Source organism: Ascidia mentula, chromosome 6 (genome assembly GCF_947561715.1).
Source record: "Ascidia mentula chromosome 6, kaAscMent1.1, whole genome shotgun sequence".
Classification (NCBI taxonomy): Eukaryota; Metazoa; Chordata; class Ascidiacea; order Phlebobranchia; family Ascidiidae; genus Ascidia; species Ascidia mentula.
Window position 1 is genome coordinate 9157149 of NC_138571.1, and position 20719 is coordinate 9177867.

The 20719-nt window shown below is 37.7% G+C and overlaps 1 protein-coding gene across 2 annotated transcripts; it reads right to left on the reverse strand.

Annotated features, from left to right (window-relative positions):
• Positions 1–756: 756 nt before the first annotated feature.
• On the reverse strand, positions 757–9270 carry LOC145905445 (putative methyltransferase-like protein 24). 2 transcript variants are annotated; one of them, XM_082992650.1, is made up of 7 exons: positions 5504–9270; positions 5070–5174; positions 3571–3659; positions 3290–3506; positions 2834–2947; positions 2469–2563; positions 757–2395 (listed from the first exon to the last, which is right to left on the reverse strand). In XM_082992650.1, exons 1-7 carry the CDS (start codon positions 5595–5597, stop codon positions 2081–2083), a joined length of 1029 nt encoding a protein of 342 aa, XP_082848776.1. In that variant the 5' UTR covers positions 5598–9270; the 3' UTR covers positions 757–2080. The 2 variants fall into 2 exon arrangements, with proteins under 2 accessions (XP_082848776.1, XP_082848775.1); XM_082992649.1 differs by having other exon boundaries at positions 5070–5177.
• Between the last annotated feature and the right edge of the window lie 11449 nt (positions 9271–20719).

Below are 20719 nucleotides of genomic sequence, written 5' to 3' on the forward strand. Positions count from 1 at the left end.
GTACGACGAAAAAAGAAAGAAGGCAAATCGCCTTTTTACATATTTCTCTAACGCGTGCGATCAGATGGGTACCACTGAAGTCAAGAAGGGTCAAATGTATTTTGTGGTCTTGAATTCTCGCCATACACATGTCCTTACATGAATACAAAAGTTCGTGAGTTGCAACCACGTATCACGCCCATTTATTATTACGACCTGTTTAGACAGTGTCGATTTCCAGTCGATAATATGTCGGATCACCCAAGACCGGTGGTTCTTCTCAACTTTTTTACGCTTGCGGACTGGACATTTTTTACAACTACTTTTACAGTCTGGATACTTGGTAACATTTCAGCGAAATCTACAATCAAATTACCATGACAACTAAAATGTTGCAAATTTTATTATTGCAGAATTCGGCACTTTATTGAGGAGTCGAAACTAGGCCGTAGACAGGCGGTTAAGAAACACTTTCCTAGACCTTCTACTATAGTTTACAGCATGATCTTGAGGCTTACGACATTACGCCAAGCGCGACGGACGCATGGCAAAGTATATCATTTTGGCAATTCTATTTTTAACGTATAGACGCTGATATAAGTCAACATTGCTACAGAACGTGGTGACAAATGTTTTTATCTCAGCAATCAGTGAGATCGCTGAACGCAACGAAATCGTGACGCAACGAGAACTTACAACAAACTTTCAGTGCGCGCCCCGAACGCTTGAGTAGAGTTGCCACAACATCAAACTAAAAAAAAAGGCGACTTCTCCTATCTAAACAAAGCATTTTTTCGACGCAAGCGCCTTATGTGATGTCCTTTTCTCCTTAGCGCAAAAGGTTTACGATTTTTGGTCGCCGTTACTTTTCGTGCAGTTTTCTACATTTTTTAGTTGACGTAGAACCGAAAAACTTTGGATATATGTTTGTTGTAGATGTACCCTTAGTTTTACGCAAAGTTGTCATGGCCGTGTCATATGCACTTTAATAAAAAATAGCAGATTTTGTCAAATAACAAACATTCTTGTTAAATGGCAAACGAAAAGCATTGCAACGTGGCACCAACGGAAGCATATTTTTTTTCATTTATTTCATGCTTGACCGCAAAAACTTAAAGGCGCCCGCGGACACTGTTTTGCTTTAGGAAAAGGGTGCGCCAGGAGACAATAGTTACGAACCCTAGAGACGGTTGGCCGACAAAAGCTTTACACTTACCATGTTTGTCATCGACTTGGAAGTAAAAGCACAACATCAACCAAGCAACAAATGAATGACACTCGGTGATAAGTAAAATAAATTTGGCCCCAAATAAAACTAAACATGATACACAAAATTCACGTATCAATGAACGAAAAAAACCAGACTTGCTGCTTTGCCAAACCACACATATGATACCGAACAGGATTAACAACGATCCAAAAACAAATCCTAAGTCTTTTCTTAACATCTGCATTTTTCGCGATAACTTGCTTATATATGCTGATCACTGAACAAGTAAAGATTAGTTGTAAATGACTTTAAGACTTTTCCGTTTGGGGCTGCAAAAAAAAAACCTTCGAGAAAAAAAAGTTGACGTTCAAAATCAAAATGTCAACTTTATAATTATTGCGACACCACGCGGCAAAAATATTTTTACCGCTTTACCGCCAAGGGTTTTTTCAAAGCCTTAAACAGATAACAAGACGGACATGAGCTGAAAATTTGTATCGCCGGCCAAAGATGCACATGGTTAATATTCTGGCGTAAGTTTGTATGCAAAAAAACGTAAAGAAGAAAAAATCGTGCAAATGTCTATTCGCGTCAACACAATCACAAAGCACAGAAAAGAATTGACCCTGTTTACCGCTTTTGACTTTCTTAATTATAACATTAGACGTAGCGTTTTAGAAAAAAAGTCGTTATCTTTAGCACTCTGCATAATATTTAAAACAAAAGATTCTGAAAGAAAACTTCAAACAATTTACATCCAAGGGAACTGGTGACAAATTTGCATCGTTAAAGCAATTCGAATACTATTCGATATATTTTCGAGGTAAGCAGGTTTGTGGCCACCACATCTACATGATAGGAAAGTTTTTTAACGAACTCTAGAAGATGACGTCATATTTGGCAAGGCTGGGGATCGAAATTTACAAATGCCATTTCCCACAAAATTACACCTCCTGCTTTTACTATTTTTAGTTTTTTGTCCATTTGAGAGAAATTAGGGTTTTTACTGATAAATTTATCGTATTTTATATTGTCTTCGATTGAGAACGAACGATATTTGCGCTCATTTAACTGCGACATCTGCTGGTACAACAATCTGCAACGTTTCAGCCACTTGGGGTGGACAATCGGTCCTGGTAAGTGAATTTCGAGGCCGAATTGTCTGACGCATTTATACAGACCGGTGTCGAGTAACTCTTGGATAATCTGTAATATTGAAGATAATTTTTACATGCGAAGCAATCACGTCGTTTTGAAACAAGCACTGGATAAGAATTACCTCATCTTCAAATCCTGCTCCTTCGGGGCTATCCGTGTCCACTTTTAAATAGTCCAAGTATCGGCCGTTGTGTCCAAGTTCCTTTATCAGTGAACCTATCATTACACAATTAGAGCATTATAATAAGAAACGTAATTACGCAATTAGTTTACCTATAGTCTATTAATATCACATTAATAAACCGTAACAAAGTATAACAGTGTCGTGGCAACAAACTTGGCAATGAAGTTTGGTCTGGTTTATGTTTCAAGCACAAACTGGTGTTTGCGAAGATCCTGCTTTAATCAGATTTTGAAATGATTTGTTTTCACTTATTTTGTGGCAGCCACATCTAATTTTCTACAGTTATTGTTAGTTTTTCATACGTAAAGTCCGCATTTTCCATCCTTTAATCCCGTGGTCATTGTCTTGTTTACTGATTCCTATTTTGTGAAACACGACTCCAGAATCTCTTTTCAATCCGTCAATAAGTTCCATACCTACAAAATAAATATTTGTTACCACGGTTGTGATAAATACATGACATATAATTTTTTTCTTTCGTTTCTTATGTTTCAAAATAAACTCGTTGTTGACAAAACGAAAATTTTTGATGAAAAAAAAATATTGCATGGGAAATATAGCCAATACTGTTGTTTTATGAACTACAGGCAGGTGTACTGATGACGTATTAGGGTCACAACAATGGCCTTGTCTGCAGCTCACTATGCAAATTCAATTGTTGTAAAAACTTTAAAATGTTGCTATAGGCACGAGTTCGTTTCATGAATTTTGATTTTGGTATCCAAATATATTACTTTCGTGTAAAAAAAACCACCTACTTGGATCAAACGAGTGAACTTCACATCCTTTCTTCGCCATTACGTCATCGAAGCTAAAGTCCTCCCCCACGCCGAATGAGTAAACCAAACAGCGGTTACCATCCGCAGTGTTTCCCTTCCAAAGCTGTGGCTCGTTGCACAACGGATAAGCACCGTCTCCATACATCCAATCATTCGCAGTGCGGCCTCCAACTATTTCCTTGTTCGGACACTGGAACTGTGAAGGGATACAAAAAAAATTAGTGAATTACAAATTAAAAAAAAAACAGACAATAATTAACCTGTGTTTTATAAACGTAATTCCACAAACGTTCAAATTCCTCCTCCGGTGTGGAATTCCCCGGTATCCCAAACTTTAAATTGGCTTCAGCTGAACAGAAAACACTATTATAGGGCGAAATTAAGGTGATCGAGTTGCTTGTAAGAGAGAATACGGCAACATTTGGCTTAAAATCTACTGTTGTAACAGCTATAGCTATAAAATCCCTGCGCTGTGCACACTTAAAGTACGTATGACACGGTCATGGCAACTTTGTGTAAAATTAAAGGTATATTTACAAAAAAACATATTTCCAAAGTGTTTCGGTTCTACGTCAACTAAAAAATGTAGAAAACTTCACGAAAAGTAGCGGCGTCGAAAAAAAAAACAGTTTTGCTGTGGCGACAGTGACTTCACACAAGGCGACTTGTTTCAAACTTTTTGTGGTGCCCTGTTTAATGCAATACTATACTAAACCTGTTTTATAATTTTTTCCATTCCTACGCATAAGGCTTGCTACCAGCACTCATACGATTAAAACGCCTTCTATGACATCACGCAACAATAATCTCGCTTTCGCACAATTCGTTTTCGTTTTTTTTGAAACGTAACTTTGATCAGCTGTATCTCAGAAACCAGTCGCCGTATTAAGCTGCTTTTTCGCCAAAAATGTTTTAGACTATGATCGTCTCTTAGTTTAATTATGAACATGTTTTATTTTTCCGTGTCCCATGCAATTTAAGTATGTCAAGGATAGCTTTTCGCCATTTGGTAAAATTAAAATTTCGATCCCTATCTAACTAGCTGACATTTGTCAGAAAACTACACACCGCAAGTAATACAAGATTTACATGATTTTAGGACTGTGGTTCTAAACCATATTTTGTCGCGCTTCCTTTACACCCCATTTACGCGTTCCCGTCAAGTTTGAATCAAAATACAAAAAACAATTGAGTTTTGTTTCTTTAACGAAGTTGCCGTGGAGTGTAAAAGCAAAAACAGTGACGTAAGTGCTGGGAGAGAAAAGGGAATTGTTAAGATGGAGTGCCAAAAGGAATCTCAGTGCATTAAAGTGAGCAAAGGGGGCGGATGTAAGTACGAATGACAATAAAAGAAAACAATCAAAGCGAACAGGGGAGAAGAAGGAAAAATGAATCTAAAATCAGTCGTGTTGGACTTTTTGTTCATGGTATTTGAGATTATTTAGTTAATGCACATCAGAGAGATATTTGACTCTACATCTAAGCTACTGAGTATGTAATATGAGTATCAACGTAACAACCGTTTTAAGCGTTTTTATTGAAACATTGTAATGATAATTTGAATGTAATTCTCATTTACATACTCAAAATTTAAGTCGAATTCTTGCAAAAAAAATGTGTACTCGTCCTTGACGAACGCATGAGATATGTTGTCATTCTACATTCACAGTAAGAGGTCACGCCTTACAAAAACTGACGTATCCCTGGTTAGGACCACTGCTAGTAGAAGCGATTCGCTTTAAAAAACAGCAATACTTACGTTGTATTAAATCTGGAAGAGACAAAGCATTTGTCACTGTTGATGTGCTGGCAACGGAGGCCAATTTTGCATTTGGTTGGTAGTTGGGATCAAACGCTGTTACCTCTGCTAAAAAACAGCATGAATAAAAATCTGCCAAATTTCTTGGCAAGTTCACCTCGGTGTATGAAACATTTTACTAAAACTGACAATTTTGCTTCAAACGAGAGATGTATAATAGCGTCGCAAATCTACAGCAAGAACCAGGCAGCCATGCACATTTCATGTGTTGTTTTAGGTTTTAAAATGAATATATTGAATACAAGTTAAGCTTTAACCATCACCAATAAGTTATTCTTAATTCGCATTTAAATGCCTTTTCATATCATGGCATTGCAAAATGGCATAAGTTTTGTTTATTCACTTTTTTTACCAAGAAATTAAAAATATCTCACCTGTTTTGTTATATTGCCAAATCACACACGTAATCCCCGACAGAACAAGCATTAATCCGAAGAAAAACCTCAAATTTGCTCTGAACAAAGACATTTTACCTATTGCCTACTTAAGACGTTTACTGAGCAAAGACTACAAGAAGCACAACCCCATAACTATCCTTATTATAAGTTTTATCTGAAATTGCAGCTTTTCAAGCAGGTGTGTGACTTTTTAAGTACATCTTGAGTACTTTTTTTTGCTCTGTTTGGCGTAGCAAATGAGGACTAAAAACATGCTATGATAAGGCTGTCATGGTATGAATTTTTAATGTATAAAATTTTAAGCGCTTAGGGAACTATTTTGCGAGGAAACAAAAAAATATAACGGGTTTTCAAACTCCATTCTTACACCCAAACTTTGGAGGCACTATTAAACTCGACGGTCGGCCCATCAAGTACAATTGGGAGGAGCCTCATCCCATTGAGAACCTTTCTATTTCGAAAAATTTATAGACGCTTGAGTAATAGCCCACAACGACCTGCTAGACCACAACGGAGAATATTTGATATATGATGCACTTACTACTAAATTTTGTCTTGGCCCAAGTACAACAGATTTCACTAAATTTCTCAAACTTATAGCATGCATACCCGAGGAGTGGGACTATGGACCTGTGCCTTCACATAAAAAGATAACAGACGTTTCAAAAAGATCTTGAGACATTGCGAGAGCACAAAGGCTTTGTATTCGTGGCTCCAAACCGCCAATACAATTCAACCCAAAGCACAAGCTGTATGGGAGTCCTTAGTCAATGACAGAGTACCTTGGAGGCAAATATATATAAAAATATACCTCAAGCTACAGTGGAAACTAAATTAATTAGCGTTCAATTTAAGCTAAATCTCAGGGCCATTGTGACCAACAAAAAGTAAAAGGATTTGAAGTTTACAGAAACAGGTTCATGTGTCTGCGAAAATGCTGTTTTACATTTATTTGTAAATTGTCATATTGTAAAACATTACTGGGAAAATGTATGCGGTTGGCTCAGTGCTAACTCCGTTTCCTCTTGTATTTTTCTTCTTCGCATTTACTGTTCGGTTTTCATCAAAATAACACTATTTTGAATGCTTTTTAAACTTCGCCCTTCTGTGTGCCCAATTTGTAATTTATCGATGCCAACACGCTAAGAGGAAACCAACAATAACATAATTTGTAAATATGTTGCAAACAAAAAGATCTATAGAACTAAACACAACCAGTGAGAAATACCGCTCCGAACCGAATTATTACAAAAGAAAGTGGTCCTAAGCTGTTTGACGTGAAGCATACCATGTGCTGATTTCTCGCCATTATGTTTAATCCTTATTTTTTGTCGTTTTGCTTAGCCCTTTCTTCAATTGTACACCTACAAAAAAACACTGAAAGGAAACGTAAAAGTGCTTTATAAGCTACATTAACATATGTAAAAAATACCTATGAATTGGTAAACAATTTGCAAATAAAGTTGGTAGTCCTTTAGCTGAGGCCTTGTATAGCATCTATAAACAAGTTAGGTATTCGTAGCACGTGTTTTCAAGAAACGGCACACCTTATAATTTCATGGGGTCGTGTATGAGACAAAGGGCATTGGTGACAAGTACGAAGCTTTTCAATTATTATTATTACATAACAGCATCACATGATACTAGAAATAATACGTGCATCATCTATTGTCTTGATTTTGGGTCCGGTTTTTATTTTATGCACGGTGATCAAGCTATTTGCGTAGGTTTTTTCAAATTTTATTGGTATAAATAATAATTGACCAGCAAAAGTTTTCAAATATCGCTGTTACAACTTGTGCAGCATCAACACGGACCTAAATAAGGCGTTGCTTAGCTTTAAACATTGAAAAACAAAGTTTTCTGCCCATATAAACCTGCGAAACACGAAAATCACACGTAGAGGGGGTCCAAAATTTAGTTGTTTCACCAAATATAGAAAACTATTGCATCGATTGCATTCAGGTTGTTACTTGTACTACTAAAGAAATGCATAGCTTCACTAGTTCCAACAAAATTAGAAAGTTAATTTTTTTCATTGTGTATCCTCCAGAGCACAATGGGTCACAGGTGACCCCACCAGAAAATGGGGGTTAACGGTCAAACATCTCAATTTTTTTTCTGAAATGTGTTATTGGACATATCAATGCAACAAAACGCTATTAATTAATATTTTTCTGTTCATTCCCTTGGGCTTTACACGGTTGAATTGCTTGGGCTGATTTTGTTTCGTTTCTTTTTATTGTGATTTGTCGTTTTTCGCAAGGATTTTAAAATAATCTGTTTTCTATTTTGCCACACCTCAAAAACTCTAGATTCCGTAATTGGAAAACTACTGTACCCGATTCCTGATAGGATCGGTAACATCCCGCAAGTGCTCACTGAGGGAAAAAATTGGTTGGATTTGTTTTTGTTTCATATTATTGCTTATAATAAACCTTTAATTGTGGACAGCTGAAAACGATTTGCCAGAAAAAGGATTTTATGGAACGTTTAAAGGTTTACAAAACTTCTGAACCACAGCAATAAGATTAAAAAATCAAGACTTTTAATAAATATCTCGCAATTTGCAGTGGGTGGGAAAATTTCCTTGATTAAAGCAGATTTTGTCATATAACAAAAAGTCTTGTATGGGAAACGAAAAGCGTGGCACCAACGGAAGTATATTATTTTAAATTTAATTTATGCTTGACCGCAACAACTTAAAAGGCGCCGTACACTGTTTTGCCTCACTGAAAGGGTGCGCTATGAGAAAATAGTTACGAACGATACATACGGTTGGCCGACAAAAGCTTTACACTTACTATGTTTGTCATCGACTTGGAAGTCAACCAAGCAACAAATGAATGACACTCGGTGATAAGTAAAATAAACTTGGCCCCAAATAAAACTAAACATGATACACAAAATTCACGTATCAATGAACGAAAAAAACCAGACTTGTTGCTTTGCCAAACCACACATATGATACCGAACAGGATTAACAACGATCCAAAAACAAATCTTAAGTCTTTTCTTAACATCTGCATTTTTCGCGATAACTTGCTTATATATGCTGATCACTGAACAAGTAAAGATTAGTTCCAATTAAAATGAAGACTTTTCCGTTTGGTGCTGCATAAATTCGACATCACCAAACTTGATAATAAAGCTTGGGGCGACAAACCTACAAGTAAAATTATTTATGTGCGCGTGAAGCTTTCTGCAACTCCACGTACAAAGGTTGCTGGACTATAAAACACAGCTCCTTTTCTACTACTCCCGTTTTAGTATCTGCGTGGATTGATTCGTAAACCGTACATGTTGGTCTGTACTTGTTGATGCAGCCAGTCATTTAGTACAGCACTATTGATACACAATGAAGTCATGTACTCGGTGAGTATATCTTGATAGCGTTGATGATATTTTTCTAATAAGTCTTAGACCCAAACCACTTTTATCCCAAAACCCCAAAATGGAAACACATTTTTTTCAAAAATATCACAACATGGGTTTCCAAAGAAAGAAATTGCAACGAAATTACCGGAATTAAATCAATTGAAACCTTTGTTGTAAATGTAGCCTGAACTTCTATATTTTGCAAATGCGCTGACATCTTACCTACTGCGCGCTGAGAAACTTTCGAGGCAACAACAAATTATCGACGTTTAAAAAGCAAAAAGTTGTCTGTCTTTTTCTAAAAGGGTATCGCTTGGTTGGCGGCCCACTATATTCCTTGTGTTCATTCATCCGTGAGTTTTTACCACAGACGCTTTGCAGCGGATCTTATTCTTGGTAGCTCTGTGCCTATTCAAGCGTATGGAGAACAAACTCTTTGTGTACTTGGCGATCTACATATTACTGCAAAGAGTTGGTGGACTTGAACCCACGGCCGTGTGAACTCATCTGGGCAGTAGTATTTCCAAAAACACGTTCTTCGCCAAAGGAGTTTGGCCTGCAAGTCAATGCTTTCATTGTTTACTGCAGATGACCAAAAATACTAAATAAACTGTGCCACTACATGCAGCAAGCCAATTAAACCCAAGCAATTAGACACAGGCCAATCGGCACCTTGCGGTCATAACGCTCTGTGCGCCGTCATGGTAACCATGAGTCCATGATTTACGCGACCACCCTCCTATATGTACCTTCAACGGCACAATCAAGCTGTGGCAGCAATTAACATGTCGCGATTATAGGATTTATGTGGGTTCGTATAAAACATGCGGAGCCCAGTATGTTGGGTAGACAAAAATATGGTCTCCACCTGTTGGAGTACGCACAGAGTTACCTTGAATAAGTTTAAGTGCTTGCTAGACACCGATGCAAGAACACTTGGGCAATCACTTCACAATTCAGCACTGTCACGCTTCCCGGAAAAAGCACACGATACAAAATAGCTGTGGCGTGATTTCTGTGCGGAAACCACCTTCAGGCAGTTTAGACATGCATGAACCTATAGCTTTAAACATGTCATATTTTCCTAAGCAGTTGCTTCTTTATAATGAGTTCCACCGTGCTGGTTTATATTATTCGGTTTGTATCTAGTTTGGTTATCATCGAATTGACGCGACTGCAAAGTTCACGCCAATGCGGACGTACATTGTGTTTTAAATGTCGTTCGAAACGCTCCAGTGATCAAGCTCCGCCAGCCACTCTGTTAATTGAATAGGTCTGTGTTGTGTTATATGTGCTTGGTATCGGTTTGGGAACATTTAGGAGAACACTTTCAGCACATTTTGCATCAAACAATACCACATAAGAATATACATATTAGATTTTTTTAAAGTTGAAAAACGTAATTGATTGAAATGCAAGCTTGATTCTAGTTCGATGCCAAATTGTCTAACTGAATACCAGTAGAACTGCGTTTCTATTTTGTATGATACCAAAAGTGTTGAAACGACCCCCTCCTCTGTTACGCAGTCAGCATATCGTTGCTGTTTTCTTAACGGTAACAAAACTCGTCAACTACAAAACCGATCGGTACCTGCCCGTTCAGACAATACCAATCACGTTCCATCAAGCGTGTGCCTTTTGTGACCACATTAGCGTTTGAGAACCACCATTCTTGTGTCTCAGTACAATCTTCGACTCTTTTATCGGTAAAACAGCCTAAAATTGCAATTCAAACACAAAGTTTAACCTTTAACCCTTTAGAGCCCCAGTGTCACCAATGACCCCATGAATTTAAAGACCCATACAAGAAAGGTTTCTGATTTTTCAATTTTTTTTTACCTGAAACCCAGAGTCCTCCCTTTGTCCTGATCTACATAAAATTTTAAAGCCGGTAGATGTCGCTATAGCGAATTTTGACTGACACAGCAAGCACACCGGAAGGAAACGCAAAAGTGCTTCAAAAGCTACATCTACACATGTAAAAAGTACCATCGAATTGGTGAACAATTTGCAAATAAAGTTGGTAATCCTTTAACTAAGGCCTTGTGTAGTAGGCCTATCTATAAACAAGTTAGGTATTCGTAGCACGTATATTTAAGAAACGGCACACCTTATAATTTCATGGGGTCGTGTATGGGATATAGGGCATTTGTGACAAGTACGATGGATTTTTATGAATCATGCTTTTAAGCTTTTCAATTATTATTATTACATAACAGCATCACATGATACTATAAATAATACGTGCATCATCTTTTGTCTCGGGTCTAAAAATTAGTTGTTTTACCAAACATAGTAAAATATTACATCGATTTGATTCAGGTTTTTACTTGTACTACTAAAGAAATGCATAGCTTCACTAGTTCCAACAAAATTAGAAAGTTACTTTTTTTCATTTTGTATCCTCCAGAGCCCAATGGGTCACAGGGGGGTTAACGGTCAAACATCTCAATTTTTTTGAAATGTATTATTGGACCAATTAACGCAACAAAACGCTATACATTAATTTTTTTCTCTTTACACCCTTGGGCTCTAAAGGGTTAAATTGCTTGGGCTGATTTTGTTTCGTTTCTTTTTATTGTGATTTGTTGTTTTTCGCAAGATTTTTAAAATAATCTGTTTTCTATTTTGCCACACCTCAAAAACTCTAGATTTCGTAATTGGAAAACTACTGTACCCGATTCCTGATAGGATTGGTAACAAGCCATCCCGCAAGTGCTCACTGAGGGAAAGTACTCACCTAGGGAAAAAACCTTTAATTGTAGACAGCTGAAAACGATTTGCCAGAAAAAGGATTTTATGGAACGTTTCAAGGTTTACAAAACTTCTGAACCACAGCCATAAAATTAAAAAATCAGGACTTTTAATAAATATCTCGCATTTCGCAGTGGGTGGGAAAAGAGGCATAATTAAAGCAGCTTTTTTCATATAACAAAAAGTCGTGTTAAATGGGAAACGAAAAGCATTGCGATGTGGCACCACCTGAAGGAGTATTATTTTATGCTTGACAGCAACAACTTAAAAGGCGCCCGACACAGTTTTGCCTCACTGAGAGGGTGCGCCAGGAGACAATAGTTACGAACCATACAGAAGGTTGGCCGACAAAAGCTTTACACTTACCATGTTTTTCATCGACTTGGAAGTAAAAGCACAACATCAACCAAGCAACAAATGAATGACACTCGGTGAGAAGTAAAAAAAACTTGGCACCAAATAAAACTAAACATGATACACAAAATTCACGTATCAATGAACGAAAAAAAACAGACTTGTTGCTTTGCCAAACCACACATATGATACCGAACAGGATTAACAACGATCCAAAAACAAATCCTAAGTCTTTTCTTAACATCTGCATTTTTCGCGATAACTTGCTTATATATGCTGATCACTGAACAAGTAAAGATTAGTTGTAATTAACATGAAGACTTTTCCGTTTGGTGCTGCATAAATTCGACATCACCAAACCTGAAAATAAGGCTTGGGGCGACAAACCTACAAGTAAAATTATTTATGTGCGCGTGAAGTTTTTTGCAACACCACGTACTACGGTTGCTGGATTATAAAACACAGCTCGTTTTCTACTACTCCCGTTTTAGTATCTGCGTGGATTGATTTGTAAACCGTGTATGTTGGTCTGGACATGTTGATGCAGTCAGTCATTTAGTACAGCACTATTGATATACAATGAAGTCATGTACTCGGTGAGTATATCTTGATAGCGTTGATGATATTTTTCTAACAAGTCTTAGACCCAAACCACTATTATCCCAAAACCCCAAAATGGAAACACATCTTTTTCAAAAATATCACAACATGGGTTTCCAAAAAAAGAAATAGTAACGAAATTACCGGAATTAAATCAATTAAAACCTTCGTTGTAAATGTTGCCTGAACTTCTATATTTTGCAAATGCGCTGACATCTTACCTACTGCGCTCTGAGAAACTTTCGAGGCAACAACAAACTATAGACGTTTAAAAAGCAAAAAGTTGTCTGTCTTTTTCTAAAAGGGTATCGCTTTGTTAGCGGCCCACTATATTCCTTGTGTTCATTCATCCGTGAGTTTTTACCACAGACGCTTTGCAGCGGATCTTATTCTTGGTAGCTCTGTGCCTATTCAAGCGTATGGAGAACAAACTCTTTGTGTACTTGGCGATCTACATATTACTGCAAAGAGTTGGTGGACTTGAACCCACGGCCGTGTGAACTCACCTGGGCAGCAGTATTTCCAAAAACACTACGTTTTTCGCCAAAAGAATTGGCCTGCAAGTCAATGCTTTTAGTGTTTACTGCAGATGACCAACAATACTAAATAAACTGTACTACTACATACAGAGAGCCAATTAAACCCAAGCAATTAGACACAGGCCAATCGGCACCTTACGGTCATTACGCTATGTGTGCGTTCATGGTTACCATGAGTCCATGATTCACGCGACCACCGTCCTACATGTACCTCCAACGGCACAATCAAGCTGTGTCAGCAACTAACATGTCGCGATTATGGGATTTATGTGGCTTCGTATAAAACATGCGGAGCCCAGTATGTTGGGTAGACAAAGAATATGTTCTCCACCTGTTGGAGTACGCACAGAGTTACCTTGAATAAGTTTAAGTGCTTGCTATACACCGATTCAAGAACACTTGGGCAATCACTTCCCAATTCAGCACTGTCACGCTTCCCGAAAAAAGCACACGCTACAAAGTAGCTGTGGCGTGATTTTTGTGCGGAAACCACCTTCAGGCAGTTTAGACCTGCATGAACCTATAGCTTTAAACATGTCATATTTTCTTTTCGATTTTTGTTTCACACAAACTATTGATTCCTAAGCAGTTGCTTGTTTATAATGAGTTCCACCGTGCTGGTTTACATTATTCGGTTTGTATCTAGTTTGGTTATCATCGACTTGACGCGACTGCAAAGTTCACGCCAATGCGGACGTACATTATGTTTTAAATGTCGTAAGAAACGCTCCAGTGATCAAGCTCCGCCAGCCACTCTATCAATTGAATAGGTTTGTGTTATGTCATGTGTGCTTGGTGTTGGTTTGGGAACAGTTAGGAGAACACTTTCAGCACATTTTGCATCAAACAATACCACATAAGAATATATATATTAGATTTTTTTTAAAGTTGAAAAACGTAATTAATTGAAATGCAAGCTTGATTCTAGTTCGATGCCAAATTGTCTAACTGAATACCAGTAGAACTGCGTTTCTATTTTATATGATACCAAAAGTGTTGAAATGTTTCCCTCCCCTGTTACGCAGTCAGCATATCGTTGCTGTTTTCTTAACGGCAACAAAACTCGTCAACGACAAAATCGATCGGTACCTGCCCGTTCAGGCAATGCCAATCACGTTCTATCAAGCGTGTGCCTTTTGTGATCGCATTAGCGTATGAGAACTACCATTCTTGTGTCTCAGTACAATCTTCGACTCTTTTATCGGTAAAACACCTAAAATTGCAATTCAAACACAAAGTTTAACCTTTAACCCTTTAGAGCCCCAGTGTCACCAATGACCCCATGAATTTAAAGACCCATACAAGAAAGGTTTCTGATTTTTCAATTTTTTTTTACCTGAAACCCAGAGTCCTCCCTTTGTCCTGATCTACATAAAATTTTAAAGCCGGTAGATGTCGCTATAGCGAATTTTGACTGACACAGCAAGCACACCGGAAGGAAACGCAAAAGTGCTTCAAAAGCTACATCTACACATGTAAAAAGTACCATCGAATTGGTGAACAATTTGCAAATAAAGTTAGTAATCCTTTAACTAAGGCCTTGTGTAGTAGGCCTATCTATAAACAAGTTAGGTATTCGTAGCACGTATATTTAAGAAACGGCACACCTTATAATTTCATGGGGTCGTGTATGGGATATAGGGCATTTGTGACAAGTACGATGGATTTTTATGAATCATGCTTTTAAGCTTTTCAATTATTATTATTACATAACAGCATCACATGATACTATAAATAATACGTGCATCATCTTTTGTCTCGGGTCTAAAAATTAGTTGTTTTACCAAACATAGTAAAATATTACATCGATTTGATTCAGGTTTTTACTTGTACTACTAAAGAAATGCATAGCTTCACTAGTTCCAACAAAATTAGAAAGTTACTTTTTTTCATTTTGTATCCTCCAGAGCCCAATGGGTCACAGGGGGGTTAACGGTCAAACATCTCAATTTTTTTGAAATGTATTATTGGACCAATTAACGCAACAAAACGCTATACATTAATTTTTTTCTCTTTACACCCTTGGGCTCTAAAGGGTTAAATTGCTTGGGCTGATTTTGTTTCGTTTCTTTTTATTGTGATTTGTTGTTTTTCGCAAGATTTTTAAAATAATCTGTTTTCTATTTTGCCACACCTCAAAAACTCTAGATTTCGTAATTGGAAAACTACTGTACCCGATTCCTGATAGGATTGGTAACAAGCCATCCCGCAAGTGCTCACTGAGGGAAAGTACTCACCTAGGGAAAAAACCTTTAATTGTAGACAGCTGAAAACGATTTGCCAGAAAAAGGATTTTATGGAACGTTTCAAGGTTTACAAAACTTCTGAACCACAGCCATAAAATTAAAAAATCAGGACTTTTAATAAATATCTCGCATTTCGCAGTGGGTGGGAAAAGAGGCATAATTAAAGCAGCTTTTGTCATATAACAAAAAGTCGTGTTAAATGGGAAACGAAAAGCATTGCGATGTGGCACCACCTGAAGGAGTATTATTTTATGCTTGACAGCAACAACTCAAAAGGCGCCCGACACAGTTTTGCCTCACTGAGAGGGTGCGCCAGGAGACAATAGTTACGAACCATACAGAAGGTTGGCCGACAAAAGCTTTACACTTACCATGTTTTTCATCGATTTGGAAGTTAAAGCACAACATCAACCAAGCAACAAATGAATGACACTCGGTGAGAAGTAAAATAAACTTGGCACCAAATAAAACTAAACATGCTACACAAAATTCACGTATCAATGAACGAAAAAAAACAGACTTTTTGCTTTGCCAAACCACACATATGATACCGAACAGGATTAACAACGATCCAAAAACAAATCCTAAGTCTTTTCTTAACATCTGCATTTTTCGCGATAACTTGCTTATATATGCTGATCACTGAACAAGTAAAGATTAGTTGTAATTAACATGAAGACTTTTCCGTTTGGTGCTGCATAAATTCGACATCACCAAACCTGAAAATAAGGCTTGGGGCGACAAACCTACAAGTAAAATTATTTATGTGCGCGTGAAGTTTTTTGCAACACCACGTACTACGGTTGCTGGACTATAAAACACAGCTCGTTTTCTACTACTCCCGTTTTAGTATCTGCGTGGATTGATTTGTAAACCGTGTATGTTGGTCTGGACATGTTGATGCAGTCAGTCATTTAGTACAGCACTATTGATATACAATGAAGTCATTTCCTCGGTGAGTATATCTTGATAGCGTTGATGATATTTTTCTAACAAGTCTTAGACCCAAACCACTATTATCCCAAAACCCCAAAATGGAAACACATCTTTTTCAAAAATATCACAACATGGGTTCCAAAAAAAGAAATAGTAACGAAATTACCGGAATTAAATCAATTAAAACCTTCCTTGTAAATGTTGCCTGAACTTCTATATTTTGCAAATGCGCTGACATCTTACCTACTGCGCTCTGAGAAACTTTCGAGGCAAGAACAAATTATTGACGTTTAAAAAGCAAAAAGTTGTCTGTCTTTTTCTAAAAGGGTATCGCTTTGTTAGCGGCCCACTATATTCCTTGTGTTCATTCATCCGTGAGTTTTTACCACAGACGCTTTGCAGCGGATCTTATTCTTGGTAGCTCTGTGCCTATTCAAGCGTATGGAGAACAAACTCTTTGTGTACTTGGCGATCTACATATTACTGCAAAGAGTTGGTAGACTTGAACCCACGGCCGTGTGAACTCACCTGGGCAGCAGTATTTCCAAAAACACTACGTTTTTCGCCAAAAGAATTGGCCTGCAAGTCAATGCTTTTATTGTTTACTGCAGATGACCAACAATACTAAATAAACTGTACCACTACATACAGAGAGCCAATTAAACCCAAGCAATTAGACACAGGCCAATCGGCACCTTACGGTCATTACGCTATGTGTGCGTTCATGGTTACCATGAGTCCATGATTCACGCGACCACCGTCCTACATGTACCTCCAACGGCACAATCAAGCTGTGTCAGCAACTAACATGTCGCGATTATGGGATTTATGTGGCTTCGTATAAAACATGCGGAGCCCAGTATGTTGGGTAGACAAAGAATATGTTCTCCACCTGTTGGAATACGCACAGAGTTACCTTGAATAAGTTTAAGTGCTTGCTATACACCGATTCAAGAACACTTGGGCAATCACTTCCCAATTCAGCACTGTCACGCTTCCCGGAAAAAGCCCACGCTACAAAGTAGCTGTGGCGTGATTTTTGTGCGGAAACCACTTTCAGGCAGTTTAAACCTGCATGAACCTATAGCTTTAAACATGTCATATTTTCTTTTCGATTTTTGTTTCACACAGATTATTGATTCCTAAGCAGTTGCTTGTTTATGATGAGTTTCACCGTGCTGGTTTATATTATTCGGTTTGTATCTAGTTTGGTTATCATCGAATTGACGCGACTGCAAAGTTCACGCCAATGCGGACGTACATTATGTTTTAAATGTCGTAAGAAACGCTCCAGTGATCAAGCTCCGCCAGCCACTCTATCAATTGAATAGGTTTGTGTTATGTCATATGTGCTTGGTGTTGGTTTGGGAACAGTTAGGAGAACACTTTCAGCACATTTTGCATCAAACAATACCACATAAGAATATATATATTAGATTTTTTTTAAAGTTGAAAAACGTAATTAATTGAAATGCAAGCTTGATTCTAGTTCGATGCCAAATTGTCTAACTGAATACCAGTAGAACTGTGTTTCTATTTTATATGATACCAAAAGTGTTGAAATGTTTCCCTCCCCTGTTACGCAGTCAGCATATCGTTGCTGTTTTCTTAACGGCAACAAAACTCGTCAACGACAAAATCGATCGGTACCTGCCCGTTCAGGCAATGCCAATCACGTTCTATCAAGCGTGTGCCTTTTGTGATCGCATTAGCGTATGAGAACTACCATTCTTGTGTCTCAGTACAATCTTCGACTCTTTTATCGGTAAAACACCTAAAATTGCAATTCAAACACAAAGTTTAACCTTTAACCCTTTAGAGCCCCAGTGTCACCAATGACCCCATGAATTTAAAGACCCATACAAGAAAGGTTTCTGATTTTTTAATTTTTTTTTACCTGAAACCCAGAGTCCTCCCTTTGTCCTGATCTACATAAAATTTTAAAGCCGATAGATGTCGCTATAGCGAATTTTGACTGACACAGCAAGCACACCGGAAGGAAACGCAAAAGTGCTTCAAAAGCTACATCTACACATGTAAAAAGTACCATCGAATTGGTGAACAATTTGCAAATAAAGTTGGTAATCCTTTAACTAAGGCCTTGTGTAGTAGGCCTATCTATAAACAAGTTAGGTATTCGTAGCACGTATATTTAAGAAACGGCACACCTTATAATTTCATGGGGTCGTGTATGGGATATAGGGCATTTGTGACAAGTACGATGGATTTTTATGAATCATGCTTTTAAGCTTTTCAATTATTATTATTACATAACAGCATCACATGATACTATAAATAATACGTGCATCATCTTTTGTCTCGGGTCTAAAAATTAGTTGTTTTACCAAACATAGTAAAATATTACATCGATTTGATTCAGGTTTTTACTTGTACTACTAAAGAAATGCATAGCTTCACTAGTTCCAACAAAATTAGAAAGTTACTTTTTTTCATTTTGTATCCTCCAGAGCCCAATGGGTCACAGGTGACCCCATCAGAAAATGGAGGTTAACGGTCAAACATCTCAATTTTTTTTATGAAATGTGTTATTGGACCCATGAACGCAACGAAACGCTGTACATTTTTTGTGTTGCTCAGTATACCATTGGGCTCTAAAAGGGTTGCATTGCTTGAGCTGATTTTGCTTCGTTTCTTTTTATTGTGATTTGTCGCAGTTTGCAGTGGGTGGGAAAACATACCTAATTAAAGCAGCTTTCGTCATATAACAAAAAGTCCTGTTAAATGTGAAACGAAACGCATTGCGACGTGTCACCAAAAGATCAACCAAGCAACAAATAAATGACACTCGGTGATAAGTAAAATAAACTTGGCCCCAAATAAAACTAAACATGCTACACAAAATTCACGTATCAATGACTTGTTGCTTTGCCAAACCACACATATGATACCGAACAGGATTAACAACGATCCAAAAACAAATCCTAAGTCTTTTTTTCGCAGTAACTTGCTTACATTTGCTGATCACTGAACAAGTAAAGATTATACTGCTATTTTTTTTTTGCTGCCAGGCATACTAATTAATCAGAATTGTTGTTCTGGCACTTAAGTTTCTAAAGTTTTATTGAAAACCATCGTTTCGTCTGCCATCCGGCGAGACTTTCTCAGGATTATGTCAATTGCATCAAGCGCATAAACACTAAAAACGAAAGAAAAACGTAAGAAAAACACGAAGAAAAAGGGAATAGATAAAATTGGCACCGCTTGCATCGTCACGTGACTAGGTGTGTAGCGGGACGCAACACTCACAACAAGTTGTTGTAAACCGCTGGAAAGTACATACATTGCTTCTTGTCGTTTACTCAATGGTCGTTCTAGTGAATGTGGAGTGTCTCCAGGAACAGACGTTTTGTATGATCGTCCTCCCTCTCTAGGACTCGGACCTTGTCGAAGTTAACTCGTTGGCCGAGTGTGGCAGCGTGCTTTGCCAGGTGCTGTCCTCTGGCTATTCTTCGTTGCAACGTCGCAGCGATGCTCTTTTAACCGCATTTGCAACGCTCTTCCGGTTTCACCTATATAAGCTCAATCGCAGTCCTTACATGGAAGCACGGACTTTAGAATACACGTTTATAATAATCACCTTTACCAGTAATTGTGCCATAGCTCTGACGATATCAAGTAAAATGTGTTTATTACCGGGACATTAATAATCCATGTTTTCAATAAGAGGTTGAGCAAGGTTAGCTGCGACATCATGCGGCAAAAATATTTTACTGCTTTACCGCCAAGGTTTTTTTAAAGCCTTAAACAGATAACAAGACGGACAAGGCTGAAAATTTGTATCGCCGGCCAAACAAAGATACACATGGTAAATATTCTGGCGTAAGTTTGTGTGCAAAAATCGTAAAAGAAGAAAACATCGTGCGAATGTCTATTCGCGTCAATGACACAATCACAAAGCACAGAAAGAATTGACGCTTTTTTCCGCTTTTTAGAAAAAAAAACGTTATCGTTAGCATGGAAAAGCAATCATGATGCAGACGCAGTGAATCTGGGAGAGCCATAAGTGCTTTTGCCTAAAGGCCTGAATGTCTCCTTGCAGGAATAATTTGAAAACAGTTAAATCCAAATAAACAGTTTATTATCAGACCAGTGGAAGCAAATGTCAAGCCGTCGAAAAACTTAATACATTTCAGTAAATTGTCATGTCACAGCGATATAATTGAATTGAACATGTAATAGACTGAATTAGAAACAAACGTGGGATCACGTGCCATGTGGGGCTTTGCAGGTGCTTACTTGCGTGCACTTGAGTGGTAGAGCTGCTGTCCGTCGCTGGTACAAGTGTACCGCAAAAGAACATGCGATCACTATTTGCACCACATAGTTATATATTTGTTCACATTTCGAAATTTTCAATCTTTCAC